Source organism: Pleuronectes platessa, chromosome 18 (assembly GCF_947347685.1).
Source record: "Pleuronectes platessa chromosome 18, fPlePla1.1, whole genome shotgun sequence".
Classification (NCBI taxonomy): Eukaryota; Metazoa; Chordata; class Actinopteri; order Pleuronectiformes; family Pleuronectidae; genus Pleuronectes; species Pleuronectes platessa.
In genome coordinates, this window is record NC_070643.1 from 15679411 (window position 1) to 15701111 (window position 21701).

General features: G+C 42.9%; 1 protein-coding gene across 1 annotated transcript in view; it reads right to left on the reverse strand.

The window, feature by feature from the left end:
- Positions 1-21701, reverse strand: part of LOC128461649 (CUB and sushi domain-containing protein 3-like) — a 307734-nt gene that overhangs the window by 66783 nt on the left and 219250 nt on the right. Inside the window, 11 exon segments of the mRNA XM_053446673.1 lie at positions 3757-3945; positions 6270-6485; positions 7005-7121; positions 10541-10729; positions 11012-11199; positions 11818-11956; positions 13658-13852; positions 16156-16453; positions 16456-16484; positions 16778-16927; positions 16930-16959. Coding sequence (XP_053302648.1) covers positions 3757-3945; positions 6270-6485; positions 7005-7121; positions 10541-10729; positions 11012-11199; positions 11818-11956; positions 13658-13852; positions 16156-16453; positions 16456-16484; positions 16778-16927; positions 16930-16959 — 1740 coding nt within the window.

Below are 21701 nucleotides of genomic sequence, written 5' to 3' on the forward strand. Positions count from 1 at the left end.
TTACCTCTTCACCCTCTCCCTCTTAACTCCCACTCTCTCTCTCTCCCCCTCTCTATGAACCATACCCCTTTATCCTCCTCTACTTCAATCAACCTTCGTTTTTCCACTTCCGCGAGTTTCCTCTTTTTCCCCCTCCTCTCCCCTCTTTCTTCTCCGTCCAATTCCACCCATCCTGTCCCTTAACAAAAGTGGCACAGTAAATATGAGATAATGTGCAGGAGGAACAGAAGTGCATAGAAAGATCGGCTCTGTGAAAAAGCAAAGACATCAATTTGTGAGCACTCCAAATCCTTTGTGAGCAGTACTTTATGAAAACAATTTGTTTGACCTGCTCGGTTAAGTGCAGACTCGAGTGAAATCACAAGCACAGGCCAACAAAGCAACAGTTTAAAGCTGCAAAACACAGGTTTGAGTTGATTAAAACCATAAAAAACACCTTTATGTGTTTATACATGATGAGTTCACTTGACTTCATAGAGGCAGCACCAAAAAGCAAAAAAAAAAACTAAACCAAAGTTTACATGGCCCAGAGTAGAAAACGGTGCATGGTAGATTTCTAATCGTCCCTTTCCTCTCCTCTTCTTCGCTCTTCATCTGTGATGTGCACCCCATCATGCAGCAATGCAACACAGCAAACAGGAACTAAATATAGCGAACCGCACTACACCATTGAACACCTGAACGCAACTCCCCACCCCCCTCCCCCCACACCTCTTTGCATTATCAGTCCTTGCATGTCGAAGAGCCAAAGATCCAAAAGACGTAAACGCCGTCTCTGCAAACATCGAGCGAAGCTGAAAATAAACGTGGCTTTGTACAATATCCTCTGTTCTGGATCTGCTGTTTAACAACACGTCTGTCTCCCTGGGCCTGATGCAGTCCCACACTTCCCACTATGGCTGAAAACAATCCAGTGACAAACTGCACTATCAATGTCATGTGTTTTTATAATTGTCCTTCATCGATTTTGCATTTGTATCCATATTTAATACAATTTTAAACATGACTTTGTTCCGTGGACCCTGAAGTTATAAGTCCACAGTATTGGTCCTTGGGCCTGAACTAAGTTATATATTACATTAAGGGTTTAGGGTTCAACCTTCAGTTCAGTTTTGATGTAACTGCCTCAGATTACGACCCAGAACAACAGCACATCATTTAGTCTGACCCGAAGAGGAGGTGATCGAACAGAATCAAAGTTTGTCTCCTTAGCAGTGTGGAAGAATATTTTGGGAAAGGTCAGACTTTTGGACCAATGGCATCAATTGTCTATGATATCCTAAGTTTGACAGGAAGTTGAGACAGTATTAAACAAGAGAAGAAGAAAGAAAAGCAGCTCAGAGGATTGCTTGTAGTCTCCGACGATATAACAACAAGGAAGCCTGTGTATTTCAACTACTGTCGAGCACTGTTCATGAAGTATGAAGCCTATAGTAATATCAAAACGATATTAAAGAACAATGAATAAAAATGAACTAGATCATTCATTTTCTCCATTCAGACATAGAGACCACTGCCCAGTGAAGTGACCTCGACATCCGACCTGTCTACAAACCAGTCTATGTCAGATACAGATGGCTGCGTGTTTACATGGCAGCTAATGTTTTAAACTACTTATTACTCCATGTTTAAAAAAATAAAAAACGTCCCCTTTAAGTTAATTAGGTATTTCTGCCTTAATTCATTAGTGATGAAACTCAGATTGTTCTAATTTTCCACTCCAGGTGAGAGACGTGTGTTCGCTGTGATTTGTGTTCATGGCTCACTGAGCACTTCTCTGCTTTGTATGCATCCGTACTGGCTTTAGACTTCCCTTCATGTCGTATCGACATGTTCTACTTTGTTTGTTGCTTGTACGACTCCATTAAAATTGGCAGAGTGTGGCAGCGTGCACCTACATCTAATGTACACTTGTCCCATTACAGAAGCCCAACTGTGCTCTGCCACATCTGTTTATCGCAGGAAATGTAAACGTGTCAAATTACAGGACGGGAAAATAATCGCTCTGACACCTGCTCACGATGAATAAATCTTACCATGGTGTTTTCTTGTGTTTAATGTCTGGGTTTCATGAGAAATCCTAAAGAGCTGCTTTGTTAAATTAAAGATTCAGAGTCGTATTTCTGAGAATGTCCTTCATAGTAAAACTCATGATGACTGGAAGGTGAACGGGCCACAACACTGAGATTTGCAGTTTTTAAAATGTGGCTTTTAAAGACGACTGCTGCCTGTGGGAGCCCAGTTACTTAAAAGATCATTTTAGTTCACCGTGGGACAGCATCAGTCACAAGCTATTAAATAACCCAGGACAAAGGAGACCTGGGTGTTATGACAGAAACAAGAGATTCCTCTTTCCCCAACAGTCCAGCTTCTGGGAGATTTAACATAGAAGCCTGATGGATTAAAACTGGACGCCAGGCAAATGGAAGCTAAATCTCCAAAGAATGGAAGATCTACAACAATACGGACTCATCTCTGATTAATATTTGAATGTTACTTCTCTTGAAGACGGAAGCACGAAAGGACTATAATTATAACCAGGGTCCTTGCCTCGCACCATGGACTCAAATACACCCGCTGAAAACACTGTATTCCTCCGCTGATCCCTTTTCCTAGCTGAGTCGAAATGACAGTAGCGCCCACTGGGTGCAGCGCTTTCTTTCCTGAGTCTTTCTGCAATTTGCTTTTTCTTGCTCTCTCACCTTTCAGTCTTCTCTTTTTTTATAATTAGAGTGCCCTTTGTTCTTTTCTTTCTTTCGCCAGGTAATTTTAGGAAATCTTCACCTTTATTCCCAAGCAAACTCAGGAACCTGACGAACGGCATAGCAGAAGTTTGAATTCCACCTTTCTTTCTTTTTTGGAACTATAACCACTTAGCGGCTAAAAGTTTCTCGGCAATGTACAGTAATTGGAGTTGCTCAGCACCTTCTTCTCTCTCCGCCACCAACCTGTCGGAAAAACGCTGACACCACGCCCACTCCAGACCATCCAAACAAGACATGGGTGTCAAAAGAAGGAGTCGGCTGCCAGACTTCAAACCCTCAAACCACTGAGGCCACTGGCTGAACTTCTGTCGGTCCAAGTAACCAATGATGCTCCTGGGAAAAACCCACCGAGACTCGATGAAAGGTGGCCGGCCCGACTACGCCTCTGGTTTCAAGCCAAGCAGGTCTCTACTTGCACATCAGCACTAAACTAAGTTAAGCCAATTATTTATGTCCTTAAAAACCTCACCTGAGCTTTGTTATCTTCCACCTTCACTCAAGTGTTCACATCAATCATCTCATCACGCATTGTTAAGATTGCTCATTTGCTCCACTGTGCATTTTTTGATTAGTTATCAGTCGTTCAATTTATCCCATAAAAGTTAAATAATCCCTTTCTTCGGAAGTCATAGCCCTGTTACTGATCAATTAAATTAAACATTATAAAATTTGTTCTTATTCAAGCAGTTTTTTTCTTTAAACAGGTTTATTAAATTCTGTCATGCACTACATATATGTCATAATAGATTAAAAATAATAGAACAAAGACTTGTTGAACAACCAATCCTATGTTAGATCAGACGTCAAGGTGTTTGCTTTTAACAGGAGCATTTTAGCAGGTGAGAAAACAATTAACCAAGCTCAATGGCAAAAATAAAAAAGGAGGTACAATTTAAATAACTAACGTTACCACGACAAACTTCATCCTATGTTATACTAAGTTTGTCACGGTTGGGTATGATATAACAACGGGAGTAATGTTGGCACCTACCAACACATCTTGGGAGAGGAGCACTCCACATTCTCCGCCCACCGCCCAGACAGATTAACTCTAGCGCCCCCTCTAGTCGATAGCCAACATTGCAGGAAAAAGACAACGTGTCGCCGACGCCGAAGCTGTAGCCGGTTCTCCGGCCGAAGCGAGGCATGCCGGGGTCCTCGCACGGCTCCAAGGTGTATTCTGCAAAAAAAATAATTGTGAAAGTCAACATACAGCTAAAACATTTATTACAACTTCAAAACAATACAAATAGTCGTATAAGTAAGTTAAGGAACAAATATTAATTTAGGTGTAAAGATTAATACCCATCTCTCTTAAAGCAACCCATAATAGTTACAATAAGACAGACAGCATACAAATTAGGAATTAACCAAAAGATGCAAACACCTCTTGGCCTTGACATAGTTCTTAGTAGCTCAAATCTTTGTATAACAACTTATATATACGACTGTGTAAAACTTGCACAAGAGTTTGAAGTCGACTCCAGTGCGTCCTGAGTTGAGCTTGATGATTTTGTGTTCAGCGAGCTACAGCAGGAGCTTTATTTTCACCGAGCTACGACCGAGGATGTGATTTGTATTTCAGAGCGTGTCGCAAATATATGACACAAATGGAAAGTCACATCTCAGGCGACACCTCCCATGTGGCACGGTGTGAGAATCAGCTTCAGCCATCTGGGAGGTTGAACGACGTCCTTCAGTGTAAACTCGGATTCAAGTTGCTCCTCTATTCCAAAGTCGATGAGAGGGTTTTGAGAGGGCAGTTATGCAGAGGATAGTGATTTATGAGGGGCAGATGCAGCTTTATACTTTGTCTTAATTACGCCGCTTAACTCATTTTGAAAAAGGGTGATGGCAAAGTTACACAACCGTGCACTTGTGACTCGCACACATTTTAGGTACACCACCAATGAGGCCAAGAGGAGTCGGTCTCCGTCTCATGTTTTCCACTTTTGTGTTATTTAATGGGGGATCGCGTTCCGTTTAATGTTGTGTAACTTCTCTGCTACTCAGCTTTTTTCTTGAGCAATCCCTGAATGAGTTTTTATTGGTAGTCACTGAGTGGTGAGATATTTCTCTTCTGAGGAAAACACGGGAGCTGGACATTAACACAGATTTACAGTTCTGTGCAGATGTGCCTTAAAAACATGAAAACATTCCAAATGAAAAATGCCATTTAAAGGGAAAGACAATGAAGATATCAAATTAATTCTCAAAATTGTTTCACCCCCTTTAATTTGGCCCTAATACTCCATTGTTCAGATCCCTTTATGGAGAACAAGGAAAATATAAATGCAAATTAACAAAAAAATAAATGAAAAAAAAAAGTTTGGATGTTTTGTTTAGAAATTACTCAAATACAAACTGTATATCAATCGATCGAATTTGATATTTGTAAAATGTGACTAAAGCAGCCCACCAAACTACCATTTGAAGCTGTAGTTTTAGACATGATAAAACCCTTTTTCAGTGATGGCTGCTGTTGGTTCCACTCCACTGAAACAGCTCCCATCAAAACCCTCAAATCACATCTCGATGCCTGGTGATGCGGGTGTGGGGTCTTGACACTGCTGATCACTGTACTGTGCGCTGACTGACTGAGAATCATATAGACAGCGGGCCAGAGTCTCCGGGTCAGGCCTGCAGACCCCCGTGACTCTGCCTCGTGGTACATCGAAAAAAACACACTGTCAATGCATCAGGATGGACAGAGTTGAAACAGTCATGGAGAAGTGAAGGTTCAACTTCATGATCAACTCTGGAAGCAGCGCACAGAGTACATCCTCCATAACTATCACACAGGTTATTAAACACCTCTCTAACATCACAACCCTCATGTACAGATGGTTTATTGCAGCGCTCTCGTATTAGACTACATCTGTTTTAGCTTTGTGTACAGGCACTATCTTCAGTGAGCTTTACACAGCCTTATATCACCCTCTCGGTTTTGGACATTTAAACTAAATAAGACTTGACGTGTTGTTCTGATTGTGACAGAGATTCAACCCTTTAAATCTGCCTCTCTGTAGCTTTTTCAGTCTCATACGTCTGTATATATTTGTGTCTGCTCCTTTTATCTACTTTTTAGTATTTCCCAAGCACTGTGTGATAAGGTGCTGTATAAATGAACTTAACAACATTTCTTTGGTAAATTTACAGCTCGAAGTGAAGCTATGACAGATAATTTACTACAATACACTATGAGAGACAATAATTGTCTCTGCCAAGGAAGAAATGTCGCTCTGCTTTCTTATCTTTTAAAGAGAGGCTATTATTTCACTGTGCTGACTGGGATCCTCCTCCCCTGGTTTTCTGGGCTGATCCGGTGCAAAATTCATTATGGCTGTTATCACTGGACTGGTTTGGATTAAAAATAAAAATGTCTAGACTCTTTCAAAGAGACTTTTTCCAGGATGAGATTCTAGAGGAGAGTCGACTTCTGTAATTGACTCAAATGAGGGTGAATTTAATCTACAGTTGAGTGACTGGAAGTGAGTAAATTACCAGAGAAAGTTATGTTGAAGCCTTCGTACGAGATGGAAAAGTCAGAGACGAATCGTAGCTGAGCTTTGAAGTTGCCATAGAGACCGGCGTTGATGTTGCTAGGCAACTCGTTGCCAGTCAGGCGAGCCAGCGGCTGGAGGAAACTCCCGTTCTCGGTAACCAGGAGGTAATCATGCTGGTCCTCCAGATGAAAGGAGTTGAACTGAAACTGGACTCCTGTTTTGAGACACACACACGCACACACACACACACACACACACACACACACACACACACACACTTAGACTTAGTTGAGATAACCTTTAAAAGTTTGATTAATTCTCAACAGGCTCATTTATCCAAAGTTATAATGGATCATTTGATCACAGCACATATTCAAAATGGTCAATATAAGATGTTAAACATATTTGAATCATAATCTATAAGTGGAATCATGTGTCTTATTTTAACCATATTCTCTCCGTATATGATTATGGCTGGAAAACTTAATATTAAAATTGTAAATATGCTATGAAACAGAAGATACTAAACATTTCATGCAGGGAGCAGGTTTGTTGTTACAGTATTGCAGAGGCTGGACTGTGTGTATGTGCTACTTGCCCCCGTCTCTCACGCTGTCTCTCTCTATTAGGCAGTGTGAATCTGTGAATGTTCGTCTATGTGTGTGTGTGTGTGTGTGTGTGTGTGTGTGTGTGTGTGTGTGTGTGTGTGTGTGTGTGTGTGTGTGAGTCTCGCCTTTCCCGTGGCTGACTTCAACAGTCCAGGTACAGTTGAGAGATGAAGGGTAGCTGTCTGGATAGCCGGGACTAAGGATGGTACCCCAGGGACCCCTCACATCTCCGCCACACAGCGCTGAAGAGATTGAGAGAGACAGAGTGTGGAAAGAGTGAAAGAGAGAGAGAGAGAGAGAGAGAGAGCGAGAGAGAGAGAGAGAGAGAGAGAGAGAGGAGAGAGAGAGAGAGAGAGAGAGAGTGAGAGTGAGAGATGCAGAGGTAGGGAGAAGGTTAGCATCAGTTTGTTGATACCTAAAACAGATAATGTTCCCCTGCGGACCTATCATGCTGAACTCAAGTTACGTCACACATATGGTATGAGAGAAGGAGTGATGGACAGAGGAAGAGAAAGAGAGGGGTGGTGGAGGGGGGGGGGGGGTGGGGGGTGGTCCTTTGAGAGTCAAACAAATGGAAAACTAAACGTACAATATATAAGATTGGCCACTAGGGGTCACTCTGTCAAAACAATGACAAAATGCCAAGCTTGATGACATTGTGAAGCAGCGAGGAATCGTGGGAGTTGTCTTTACCAACCTGACGCAACTCGGGCACAAGTTACGTTCACGGATGAGGTGAGATATTAAAGTTTTATTCATGTTACACAACAAAGAGCAACACATAATAGTGATCCGTTAAAAGGAAGATTTTATTTCATCATACATTGTTTCCCCAAGGAGTTAAAGTCTAGGAAATACACATATGATGCAATTTAAAGGCGACAACAATGAAAAAGTGTGAGTTAACCATCTTAGACATTTTCTTAAAGATCTGTCGTATCTTTAAGTATTTACTTGTACTTCAGGTCACTTATCTCATCTTATCACTATTGACAATAATCAGCAGTGATCGATCGCATGTTAGTGCCTTATTTTGCAGGTACAGGATGTTCTATTGTAAATGGTGTCAACTGTTAAAAAAAACATTAATAGCAATATCACTTTCTGCATGAAACCGCCAATTGGACAATGAGTGAAACTTCTTTTGCTGAGAAGTGAGATTTGCAACCTATTTGCAAGATCTCGTTGCTCTGGGACGTTCAGTCTCTCGGCTTGTTCCGAGGCAGAAAACCGACATGAAACAGAAATGGAGAAGAAATGCTTTAAGCTTGCTTTCCCCCCAAATTAATGCTGTGCGATCACTGCAGCTACTGCACACCATTAAAACAAAGTGGTGAGGCGATACAGATGTGTCTTAGGAACAACTTGAAACATTTGGAGGCTCACAGTGCGGCCCCGGGACGACCCTGAAAGTTCTGCGCGCGGTTCAACTCCACACATTGTTATGCAGGAAAAGGCCTGCGCCGGCACAGGGGTGCTCAGAGTTGAGACCAGGTCCGCAGGAAAAATCTGTTGCTCATTCCATGCATACTAATGCATGCATGTATCACAGGGTGCTTCATTTCGGCTCGCTCCAGTTGGTTCATCTTACAGTTGGGCGGCTGCTCTGTCATTTTCTCTTACAATTCGCCGATAAAATGCCGTAACATTACCTCAAAAGTGCAACGGTGGCAGAGCGGCAGGGAGAAGGTCGAGCCTGAAAGTTCTGCTGAACTTTCCTGTAAGTGGGACACCTGATCAGAAGCGTGGAAGCTGAAACCAACCAACCCTGAGAAGTGCGGCCACAAAATCAAACCTGCAAAGGCCATTCCCACTGCTGACCAACGCTACAGCCACATAGAACAAACCAGTCTGATATTGGAACACCAGTATCTTCACACTTAACCTCCATGGTTTTTAAGAATTCTGCATCGTCCGCGTGAAGCATGAGTTCGAGTATTTCCAAAATAAAGAAATGGACACACACAAAAAAACACACACACACACACACACAAACACACAAACACACACACAAACACATTCTGTAACGGGGACTCATGCACAGCAGCTTGCACTCACACACACAGCGTCATTAATTTTTCATACTTTTCTGCCAGGGAAGCTCTCTATGTTGAATGCAGAGCTATGTGAGAAATTTAAAACACTGCATAACATCTCTTTCTCTGCCATTTCCCATCTCCTCCTCTCTACCTTTTCTCCATCTGTCTATCTGTCTCTCTTTCTGATCTCCTTTCATCTTGCTCTCTCTCCACCACTGCCGTCGGGAGGTCATTCCTCTCTCTCCCCCCCTCTCTCACTCCCTCTCTCTCTAACCTCCTTTGGATGATACTCTATTTAAATCCATTAAATTGGTAAAGAATCCTCAGGTCAGTATTCACACATCACACCATGTTAATGTATGAAGTAAATATTCATATGGCTCTTTTAATAATCATGTCATCATCTTATTAATTTCCTTTACTACATAGTATGTAGGAGTGTTGCTGTTCTTTCCAACCCTCAGTATGAACAATGTGAGATTTGTGCTACACTCTCCAGGGCTGACTCAGCTGGAGCTGTTCACCGTGAACTTGTTGTCAATCATGCTGGGCCATTTCTTAGCAGCCGCAGCAGCAAATACATTCCCATACCTGTGTGGTACATACAGTGCTGTGTAAACACACTCTAATGGCATTCAGCACATAAATTCCAGGCCCCCGAGCTTGATGTTTATATGCTCAAACTGCCTCCTCGGAGGGAACTGCTCCCGCTCCCAGGGACTGTGCAATTCTAATGTGGTTAACAAGCGCCTGAGCCAGCAAGCTGAACCACGCAAGCGGCCACAGAACCGATGCAGCACTGCCGCATCCGTCTTTGCTCCGTCCTATTCTGCTCCCCCTCTCCTCTCTCGAGACACACCCCCACACCCTCCCCTCACCCCCCGTTTTGAAAGGGAGGAGAGAGGAGGTGACAGCCGACACTGGCTTTCGTCAACCTTACCTCAAATCTACCTCAAACCTTCCTGTGTTCACGGTTCACACAGGAGAGAGGGTGACAGGAGACCCGTGGATAAAAGCAGCACAAAGACATGGAAGACATGGAGGCGCGCACACACACACAGGCACTGGCATACACACACACACACATATAGACACATACAGACACACACAAACACAAACACACACACACACACACGCACACAGTGTAAAGTGCATGCCCAGAGATCTCTCATCTTTTCCTCAAATCGTTCACTATCAGCCACAGCAGCCATGACTCAGTACACCCAGTGTTAGTTTGTGTTCATATGATATGTGTGTGTGCGTGTGTGTGAGAGTTTGTCGCATTTCGTACAGCGATAGCAGCCCCACATCGGATCTTTATCACACATCTTGCTTCTTTGAGGCTACTGTCATGAATAAGTTAGATAATCTGTCCAATTTCTCCAATTCTGGAGAAGTGATAATTATTTTTCTGAACTTCTTACCTTTCAGTTAAAAAAGTACATATTTCTACTGATAGTCAGGGAAGTTTTAATGTCATCTCAAAAGGAGCTGTTTCCTCAGTCACTGTAATGTACTGTAATATATCAGTGAACTACCATTGACATGGATGCAGTCAACCCGGCCTCGGGCTGTGTCTGGACCCAAATTCAAATAAACGTCTTTCTTCTGGAGATATTTACCATCGCACGTGGGCAGAGCGTGGCTCCACCAGTGGTTCTTCTCACACACCAGCGGCTCCTCGTGGCTGAGTCTGTAGCCTGAATCACAGCCAAATGACACCGTGGAGCCGATGGAGAAATCCTGTCCGTAGCGAATACCATTGACCGGAATACCAGGGTCCAGACAGGAGTAGCTGTCCACCGTCACGCCTGAAGAAAAAAAACATTTGATTTTGAATTCGATACCGTGATATGATTATTCTCAGATTCAGATATGCTTTGATTCTCCACATATAGAGTGATTCTGTGCAGGTTTAGTTTTTACTGGTAACCTGTGTCTGTAGATCTGTTAATAATCGATTTTAATACATCATATCCATGTGTATTACTCAGACCTGTAGAAGATGTAGCAGTGTGGACATCATATCTAAGCTGTATATGCCCACATGTGGTTATGCACACATACAGTACATGTATTTGTGCCTTACTTACTTTCATATATTATCTTGAATCCAGCGTTTGATCGGCTGTTATCGGTGGTAAACAGCAGATACAGAAAGTTGCTGCTGCTGAACAGGAACTGGGGCACCTGGGTTCCGTTGAAGGAGCCGACCAGCGGGGACAGGAGGTTGGGCCCGTCGTGGATCTCCAGGAAGTCATAGCCCAGCTCAGTCTGGAACCTGTGAGAAAATAAATCACATCCCCCCGATCATTACGTTAATGTCGATAGTAATTTTGTCATATACATCAATACATCTGTTTGTGGCAGCGCTAACAAAATAAAGACGTGAGGCTAACAGTGTTATTTAAGTGTATGTCTTTGTGTTACTTGAATTAGGAAAGTTTACAAGGGCTCTTCAGCGTTAGATAACATCCATGAATATTATACTTTCTGTACAAGTGTGTATTTTTTGTTTAATTGAGTTAACATGCTGTAGGAGGTCGGGGTCTACGGGTTGTTGAGCAAATATTGTTATTCGCAGTTTGTTTGAACCTGAGGCTCAAACCAATGCAAAATGTATTAAAAAGCAGTTCATAGCTCAGAGAACACATGTTTATTATACAAAGCAAATAACCCACTCATCCTGATCAACAATTCCCGACAGCATTGATACAGCCAATGAAATTTCAAGATATTATCATTATACACATGCCAAATCCCCATAAACTCAAGGTTTTGTATACGGCTGCTTGTCAGAAGTACTCGTTGGGGATTCTGATCAATCTGCACACTCCTGCTCCGTTCAAAGCTGTGAGAGCCTTTACAACATGCGGGATCAAAGCATTATGCCACCCACCTGTCAAATGTGATTTTGATGGAGCGTCCAGGCTCTGATTCAATCACCCACTCACAGCTGAGGGAGTCTTTGTAGTAACCAGGCCACCCAGGAGACAAAATCACTCCAGTCGGGGCTGAGAAGTGGCCTCCACACGGTGCTGGGGTTGAATGGGGCGGGGTGGGTGGGGGGGGGGGGGGGGGAGGAAAGAGAGAGCGAGAGAGAGCACAAATACTGTATGAGGGACGATGAAATTTGGTTTGTATCATCGAAAGTCCAAGTCCAGGACTGGAGTCAGCTATTTTCATTGACAGCTCGACAAGCAGTTAACAACGAAAAATGTCTTTTAGTGAGAAAATATTTTCCTGCAACAGCAAACAGGCGGAGCAGAATTCTGTAAAGCAGGCTGGGATTTCACAATACATTCATGACTTTTGGATAGGAGGCCGATTTAATGTCTAAATTTGGGATAAACCTACTTTTTAGCCAATAACAACAGGATAGCAAACATGTTAACAAACTGTTGCCTCTCTACACCATAGATAAAATGTATTCAATTCCTCGCACTATCCAGGAATAAAGCCTAAATATCCAAGAAGGCTGCCATTTTGTGCGTTGAGAGTCTTTGTGGTACCAAACTATCCCCTGAACATACACCAGTGTGATAACAACAACTTAAAATGACATGTCCGATTCACTAACTAGTGGGAGGCATTGTTTATCATCTATACTGCAGGCAGCCACCGGGGGGGGGGGCTTTGGCTTCAGTTTTTGGGAGCCGTCATAACACATATTTTTATGTACAGTCTATGATTTACATGTTGAGCAGATGTGGAGCAACACCAGCATTAATTAATATGTTGACATATTTAAATCGGATATCTCGTCCCCTCTCTGCTCTGCTTTGGCGTCCGCCACCTCCTGAGGGAAGGAGCCGACTCTCGAGCTGCGAAGAAGCTCCGGCTAGTTAACTAAATATCTGTGAGTGAAATGAACAAAGTTTATTTCTGTAAATGGAAAAATAATCAGTGGAACTTTGCAAAAGCAGAGCCAGGCCATAATTACTGTATATGTGGATTTGTCACCACCCCTAATATCTTCCACATTCTCCATCCAAACAGGCAGGAGTGAGCTGACGTGGATCTGGGGAACATGAAATGTCCTGGAGCACAATTAACGTGGTTCTTTCTTTGAACTATCAACAGCTCCATCAACAGACAGAGTTGGAAATACTTGAAGTTAATTATACCTGCTGCTGGAGTTTCACCTGAAACACTCACACTCCTTTTGTTCTGTGCACTTTCATACACGACTTTGATTTGATTAGACGTTCCACTGATTCCGCCTTAGTAAATGATTATATATTTAAATGCTAATATAATTACTCTGATTGTATATGGATGATAAATGACAGTGTTAACAGTGGGAAATTGATATATGAAATAACTATGATTAAAATGGAGTGGCGCACTGACTAATAGGCAGATTGACTTGTGGTTTCTGTTTCTTCTTTTATGAAATGCCATAATGACAATTATACACAAATACAGCTGACATATTCACATCTATATGCCATTAAGTTCACATTTCTGTTAGAGCTCATATCAATCTCTGCCCCCAAACACACTGTACATGAATGGTTTTATATGTTAAAACTTTACCACAGTCCCAGTATCTGTAGCTGGATCTGTGGCGACGGTGACTTAATATTTATTTGTCAGTGTATTTGGGTTAAACGGCCACATCTGTACTTTTTTCCCCTCTGCCAAGCTGGCAATAGATAATTTCCAGCCCTTGGGTCTTTAGGATAATGTCTTGGATGACATATTGTCCCTAAATGAATCAAACAGTCAATATTTACCTTCACATTTCGGGATGGGCCCGCTCCACATGACTTTGCCTCTTTCCAGCTGACAGGTGATGGTCTCGGTTCCCTGGGTTTTGATGAAACCGTCCTCGCAGACCACGGAGATGGAGCTGCCCAGCTGGAAGCTGTCTCCGAAGCGACGAGCGTTGATAGGGATGCCAGGGTCCGGGCACTCGTTATGGCCAAACGCTGAGGTACACGGTTACAGGGAGACACGGATATAATGAGAAAGATGTCAGAGACATATAGAAAAAGACGATGAGAACTCAACTTTACAGGCAATCACAGGCTCCATTTTGATCAAATGTCCAAGAGATGAATTCCTTCCATGTGACATTCAGTCCTTGGCCATGAAAACGTTTACAAGAATAGTTATAATCTGTCTATTCTGGATTCCTACTTTGATGCCTGATTTGTCTCTCTATGTTTTTGCTCATATGCACATTCAGCATGCTAACAGTAATACAGAGTCGTAAAATCCAAGTTTAAAATCCTTGTGTTTTACCAATTAAGCAATCTGGTGAGAAAGAACGATTAGAAATGACTAATACTAGAGTGTCCTGGTGTCCGAATAGAACTTACGCCACATAACCCACAGCGTCCATGGATCGATTGTGCATGTGTTAGCCCTTCGATTTCTCAACCTTGTTTCCTGTCTGCCTCTTCACAGTTGGCTATCAAATAATAATCGTAAATAAATAAGACGAAGGCAGTAAGCTAAACACTGTTTAGGAAATCTGATATTCACGGATTGATAAATCACAGACACACTGTGGGGACAGAACGCTTCTGCTTTGGGAAATATGCCTGTTTGCCATCAAACCCACATTCAGCCGAGAAGATCAATATCCATTTCCATCTCTTGTTTGTCCGGGGCGGAGACGTGTTTAGCCTAAATTAGCTCAAAGTCTGCTAGCGGGGGGCTGAGCGTTCACTTGCATCAAAAATGAACAAATATACCTTCAAACAAATCCATTATTTACCGTACAGGTTGTGTCCTGTTGTCTAGCAAGCTCGCCATCAATACATCTGAGAGTCACTCGGGCTTTGATGGATTTTGCAGATGTTTGCGGGGCTGATGACTCGACTGAAGATGTGGATTTCTGAGATGCTAACTGCTCCCACATCCCTGACATCTTAGATTCCATTATGACAGAGGTTAAAGACACGAGGTACGATGGTTTTGGAGCTTTTGAAAAGTTAGCTCGGATAGTTTTACGCTTACTTCAACTCGTCTGAGCAAGGCTGACATCTCATTTACACTCAAAGTTTATGTGCGAAAAAACTGAGCCTTCTGTCCGTACTCTGCGTTCATTTCAATCTTTTTTTATCGGATATTGACAGAATAAGGAAGTACCACTGGAAGTTTAGGGGGCAGTGTAGCCAATCATTCAAGCAAGATAACCATAGGACACGAGGAAGACATTTCAACAATGGCGAGGAGACTTTTTTCTAGGCTTTGGTCTGTCTCTCATGAGATATATTATCACAACTTCCTCCACCTACGCCATGTTTGTTGTTGTCAGAAACTCTGTGACAGTGTGTTGCCCTCTAGTGGTTAAATTCCAATGTTAAAGATCCCATGCGAGTATGCAAATAGTGGCGGCTTCATCATTTGAGTTTGTTAAGGCAGCATTAATAAACACATCAACAACTGATCATATTTTCATCTCTGCACAGTTGTCTCATCTGACGAAAACAAACAACCTACAAAGTTCCCCAAAAAGTTTTCCTCCCTTGTCTTATTTCCTCTCTCGTCTCACCTACACCTCTATTCTTAGCTGCTGTAACAGCTACATGACCCCACTTGAATCAATACAGCTCGTCTTTAGTCTCCTCTGAAACAAATTCTTTGTCTGGTTGAAGCGGTCTGATCTAACTGTTGGAGCTGTGAAGAGCTTCTATCTGACATCCCAACATCAAATACACAGTATGTTGAGGGGGAGAATTGCAGTTGTACTATAAAGAGGTTGTTGTGAAGACAATTATGAGGATTAGAAATAAACTGCTTCTATAACATTCTAACACCTTCCATCAAAGTAGTCTGATTGTTACAGATAAAGTTTGGACCACAGACTGGTTGCAGTACGGGTGGTTACGGAGTTTCAGGATAAAAAACACCCCCTATCCAATATAGGCACTTGGGGTCCCTGCTGAAACTCATGCATAAAATTCATTTACAGTAATTTGAGAAATGCTGCCTCGTAGCTTGAAAACAGAACAATTTCTCAGCCTCTGAGACGCCGGCATCACTCTGCTGCAAAGGGAAATACATTTACAGCTAAATGATCCTTTTCCTGTTGTGAGCACAAGTCCAACTTCAACTCGCAGGAAAATGCTTGAAACTCAGATTTTGGTCCTATATGGCGTATTGTTAATATCCTCCTTCCACATCTCATATTGTTTCGGAGCAGAGCAAATAAATGTGAAAATTTTTTCATCATTTAAAACAGAAAATAGAACAGAATGAGATAGGGAAAAAAGGGACATACTGCTATAGGTGATATTAAATCCTCTCCCTGACATGGAGTGATCAGCCTGAAACTCCAGCCTCAGCGTGTTGGTGTTGGACGTCAGGTGAGAAGGACTCTCGGCTCCGGAGAACCTCCCGATGACGACGGCCTCGTTTGTCTCGCCGTCTTTCAGCGTCAGGGCATCGTAGGGGGCCTCCAGGTCAAAGTCATTAAAAGCCAAGTGGATTCTGGAACCCGGTTCTGATTGGATGAGCCAGATGCAGTTCATGTTGTTCCCGTAGCCTTCTGGGTAATCTGGGGGAGAGGACGGTGCCTGCAGGGGGCTGTGAAGTTGGACATGCAGGGGACTGTGGGAGGAAGATAGAGAAAAACACAGAGAAGGAGAGATGGGGGGGGGGGGGGGGTAGGATTCAGGGAATGGAAGAGAAATATATTTCTGTTAAATATTCATTCATTCTCCACAGCACCATCAGTCATCATCCGCTCCGGGCCTTAATAAACTCTGCACTGTCAACGTAGTGATAGGTCAGACTGGCTGTTGTCTACATCACAGCAGAGCTCAGGCCATGTTTCAGCCCCCCCCCCCGCGCTCCTGCAGCCATATCCCCGAGTATCACATCTCCGTGATTTCATTACTTACATATGCACATGGGGATGTTTGCCGACCACTGATTGTTGTCTTGGCAGGAGATGGTCCTCTCTCCGATCAGCTCGAAGCCAAACTGGCACTCAAATCTCAGGATTCCGCCATTTGAGAAGCTGTCGCCCTCCGTCACTCCGTACAGGGGAGTCCGGGGTCGCCGCAGCTCTCTTTGTCTATCTCTGCAAAGACACAGTTTTCACAGGGAACGTCAAGGACTGCCTGAAACCTTGGAGACCGGAACAAACGACCTGAGACAACATGAATCTTGACCCGACGCTCAGGTCTGTAGATGTCTCAGAAGGATTGAGGGAAAAATGAAGGTAATGGTCAGTAAATGTCAGAAGACAAAGGTAAATAACATAATGAAATCAATAAATCAATAAATGAATTAACCAGCCAACCAACCAACCAAACTGTATTTGTATAGCGCCCTTCATACAGGGTCATGCAGCTCAAAGTGGGGATGAGTCAACAATACACAAACACAAATACAGACAATGTGATACCATATTAAATAGTGCAGAAGTACAATTAATAAAATCGAACGCTACTTCTAAATGCTTATTACTGCTAAACCCAGAGCAAAGTTTACATCCATCTCCCTGTGGATGCTCGGATTATAGGGTTGGACGGACTCATGTTTGATTCTACATTCTTGCATGAGGTATTTCTGTACATACCCCCCCCCCTCTTTATTTCCCAAAGTCTTCCTCCCTTTTATTCCACTATTCTCTTCTCCTATTTCCAGTATTATTTACAGGAGTGGCCTGTGGCAGGAAGCACAGGCTTGTGCTTGTGTGGGTGTCTGAGCGTGTGTTTGTGATGTATTGCATTAATTTCCATCATGACATTGTCTTTATGAAGCCCACAGACCTGACCAATCACAGCCTGCCTTACACACAGGCCCGAGCGTGAGCACACACACACACACACACACACACACACACACACACACACACACACACACACACACACACACACACACACACACACACACACACACACATGTTCACACACATTGCAGAAGAATGGAGAACAAATTGCTTTGGAGAGAAAACAGGCGTACAGTCGGAAAACACTCCTATGCTACTCTCACACACACACACACAGGCTCACTTGGACACACACACACACACACACACACGTTAACAAGGCCACACAATCCCACATCTGCAGTCTGTCTCTCCTCAGCATCACACACACATGCATTTCTCTCATACAGGCAAACACACACGTACACCAAGAATGCTGTTGTGTGGGTGACAACAAGGCTGACGGATTCACAAAGGAGCTTAGCCTTACATTTTATGCATGCAAGTGAGTGTGGTGTGGTTTTTGTGTGTGTGTGTGTGTGTGTGTGTGTGTGTGTGTGTGTGTAAGTGGAACTTTAATATCATGTTTGAGATTGCACATTGAGCCTCACTCCGTTCTGTTTTGTAATATTCCATCATGCTCACATACCATTCTCCATGGAAATATATGGAGACGCACGCACGCACGCGCACACACACACACACACACACACACACACACACACACCGCACTTCTTGTAAAGATCTGGGAGAGTAAAGTGATAGATTTTGGGCTATAATGAGTTTGTAGAGAAGAAAACGCTCATAGGCTGTTTCTCTTTTGTGACCATTGTGAGATTGATTTCTGAGCCGGGATGCTAATAGTGATCGAACGCCGAGTGTGTAGCTGTGGTGCTCGTGCATAGTCTAATACTTGTAATCTTCTATAAAAGCTCTCCTGCATGTTTCGGCTCATGCTGTGTTTTATTTCCAGTTTCCTCTTAGCGAAGTTGGCAAAACAATAAAAACAAAGATGCGTTAAACTCATTGAAACCACATGAAATAATAATGGCACCTTATAAAAACCACAGAAGAAGAGAAAGTCTATTATGTGTGTTCCAGCAGGTTTTTCAGTGTGTGGAAGAAATGGGAACTGCACTCCATCTAATTAGCTGGCGGCCGTGTGACACCTCGACCTAAAGGGAGTGGCTCACATAGACATCAGCGTGGACGGCCTGCTGAAGGAAAATGATCTAATTTATTACACTTGCTTTACTGAAATTTTTCCCCTGCCTCTCTGGAGCCACTGAGGAGCTTTTGAGGATTGATTTAATAGGCAATGTTACAAGAAAGACAAACATTTTCTGTTCTCATTAAGACAAGCGATCTCTGCCCACTCGTCTTACTTAAAGTGCACTAAATGCTTTTTTTAAAGTCAATGCTCAATCTCCCAAATACTTCCAACTTGATAAATTTGACTTTTTTAAGATCACACTTTATAATTGAGCTGTTTTTCTGCGAGCGGGTATACAGCACTCCAGCCCCCGGCCGTAAAAGCGCCCAGCTCCGTCTTGTGACCTTGTGATTCCAGCGTAATCAGTGGATTTCAGGATGTGCCTGTCCTCTTAAAGATTCTGGCAATCATCTGTGAGCACAGAGTACAGGCGAGGGAACAGGACAGCCATGTCTTCGAGGCATTTTTGTTGTGCAAATGCTACTTCTTTCCGTGTCATATGCGAACAAATGAATAAAACAAAAAACAAGAAAAGCAACAAGAAACTCAGCAAAGGCTAAATATACATTTTTCTCAATCGTTCTCTTGTTTAAAGTTAAAACAAGGGAGTGGAACACGCTCTGAACCATCTGGAGCTTCTTCTTGATGAGCCTCTCTAATGACTTCATGACCAATAAGGGGCCAAAAAAACTCTCATACGTTACTTCTAAGTACAACAAGGCTCAATCAGTCCTTGCTCGTTTAACCTATTTGAGGGGAAAGGACAATTCTTCAATCTGTAACTAGGTGTGTGTGATTTGAAATAGATGGAATATATGATTAAGTCCTAATGGGGGGGGGGCATTCCATTTCCATTTTTATCAATGAATTTTGACTGAATGACGACGGATCTGGTATTTCAGGAAATTTCAGGAATCACTAACACTGGTGGCTACAAGGGAATATTACTGGGGTTAATAATTCATGACTAGAAAATGAAATGGTGTTTACAGTGCTGTGATTAAGTTAGGCCTGCCCTTCACAGGTTACCTTTGAAACATGCACACACACACGCACACACACACACACACACAGACACACACACACGCACACACTCACACACACATGGACGCAAGCAAGCAACCCTAAAAGGCTTTGATTCACTAACCCAATAGCAAGGTTATAGACTGTAAAATTGAACCACGTTTTCTGGTTATGTTGTGAATGAATATTTCATGACTTCATATTTCATGGTGTTTCAGTGGCTGTGAATGAAATGCAGTTTAGTGCTGTGTGATTAAGAGAGACCTGCTCTGTGTCTGGACTACAGCGCTGAAGGAGGACTGAGATCCTCCGGGACCCGCCACTAATTTTTACAACAATGTTAAGACTGAGCAGGCGTCTGGTATCGTTATTGCATGATGAAATATCTTCTACCCACGTATGAAGTGTTTTTATTACGGAGAGTTTATCATTGGATGTTTATAGAGGTTTTATTATTTGCATATTAAGTTTGTTTTACTGCCTTGTGTGACTTCTGGCTTTCTCTATGATTCATGATACCATTTATAAATATCAACAAACTTGAGCTCCATGAACCGTACACCCCACCTCCTCCATGTTAATGGATGGGTATGGCTTCAAAATAAATTTTTGTCTAAGGTTTATGTCATAGTTGTAGTTGTTATTTATTTATTTGTATGAATGTCTATTGTCTAGTTGGCTTCAAACATTTTGTTTAGAGGTCAGCAACATGACATTATTTTCCATCTCTAATCCAATCTACCACTCAACACTTATTTTCAAACACAGACCCGCTTGCAATTACACACAGAAACGTGGAGACATAAGGCAAACACACAAAAACACCACATTCTCTCTATACCTTTCAGCTCACACGCCCCCACACACACGCATGTGCACTACAGCCTCACAAACCCAGGAGTCAAGTGTGCTGTAAAAAGCCACCTTGACATCTTTCCCTCCTATAAAATACATCACATATTAAAAACCATAAAGAACAGATGAAAAATCCTGAAAGAGCTGACATGATGACTGGGTGATGGAAGTGAAGAGAAGAGAGGAGAGGAGGGGAACGAGGGGGAGGAGAGGAGAGGAGAGGAGAGGAGAGGAAAGGAAAGGAGAAGGTGGGGGGAGAGGAGAGGGGAGGAGAAGAGAGGAAAGGAGAGGAGGGGGAGGTGAGGAGAGGAGAGGAGAGGAGGAAAGGAAATGAAAGGAAAGGAAAGGAGAGGAGAGAAGCCATACCAACATACAGTATACTTTTCCTCCTCCTAAGAAAATACTGTTATATAATTTCTTTGTCTTGGAAGCAGAATTAACTAATGGCCCACTCTGAGAATTCCAGTAACATGTGGCACATGTGGAGTAAAAGCCCTTTGTCATGAGATTAACACGTGTGCCATCCAACCCCCCCCCCCCCCCCCCCCCGATGTCTGTGCAGCACTCTGTGGTTTCCCAGCACAGCGTTACGTAACACAGAATGATGGTATGAGGCTGATGAACAGCAGGAGCTCAATGTAATGACTCATCGTCAGAGAGGAAGTCTCAGAATCGTCACTCACACATGCTTCAGGGAAAACGGAGGAGAGGTGACGCAAACATTTGGATTCACAATCCGACGTGTCGCATCTTTAACGGTTCGAATATTGGAAAACACTCCTGGAAGCCATTATTCACACTGCGGCATATATCTGGCAGACAGACTTTAAATAAATGGTGGTAGTATACTCTTTTATCAAACACTAACTCTTATTTATTTAAGGATTAACCATTAGTTATTTATGAATGGTTTGGTAGCGACCGTGTTGCTCAAACCTCCCGTCTCACATCCCATTAGACACATCTAACACTGCAGTGCACCTGACACTTCCATCACTCTGACGTACAGGTGTCCACC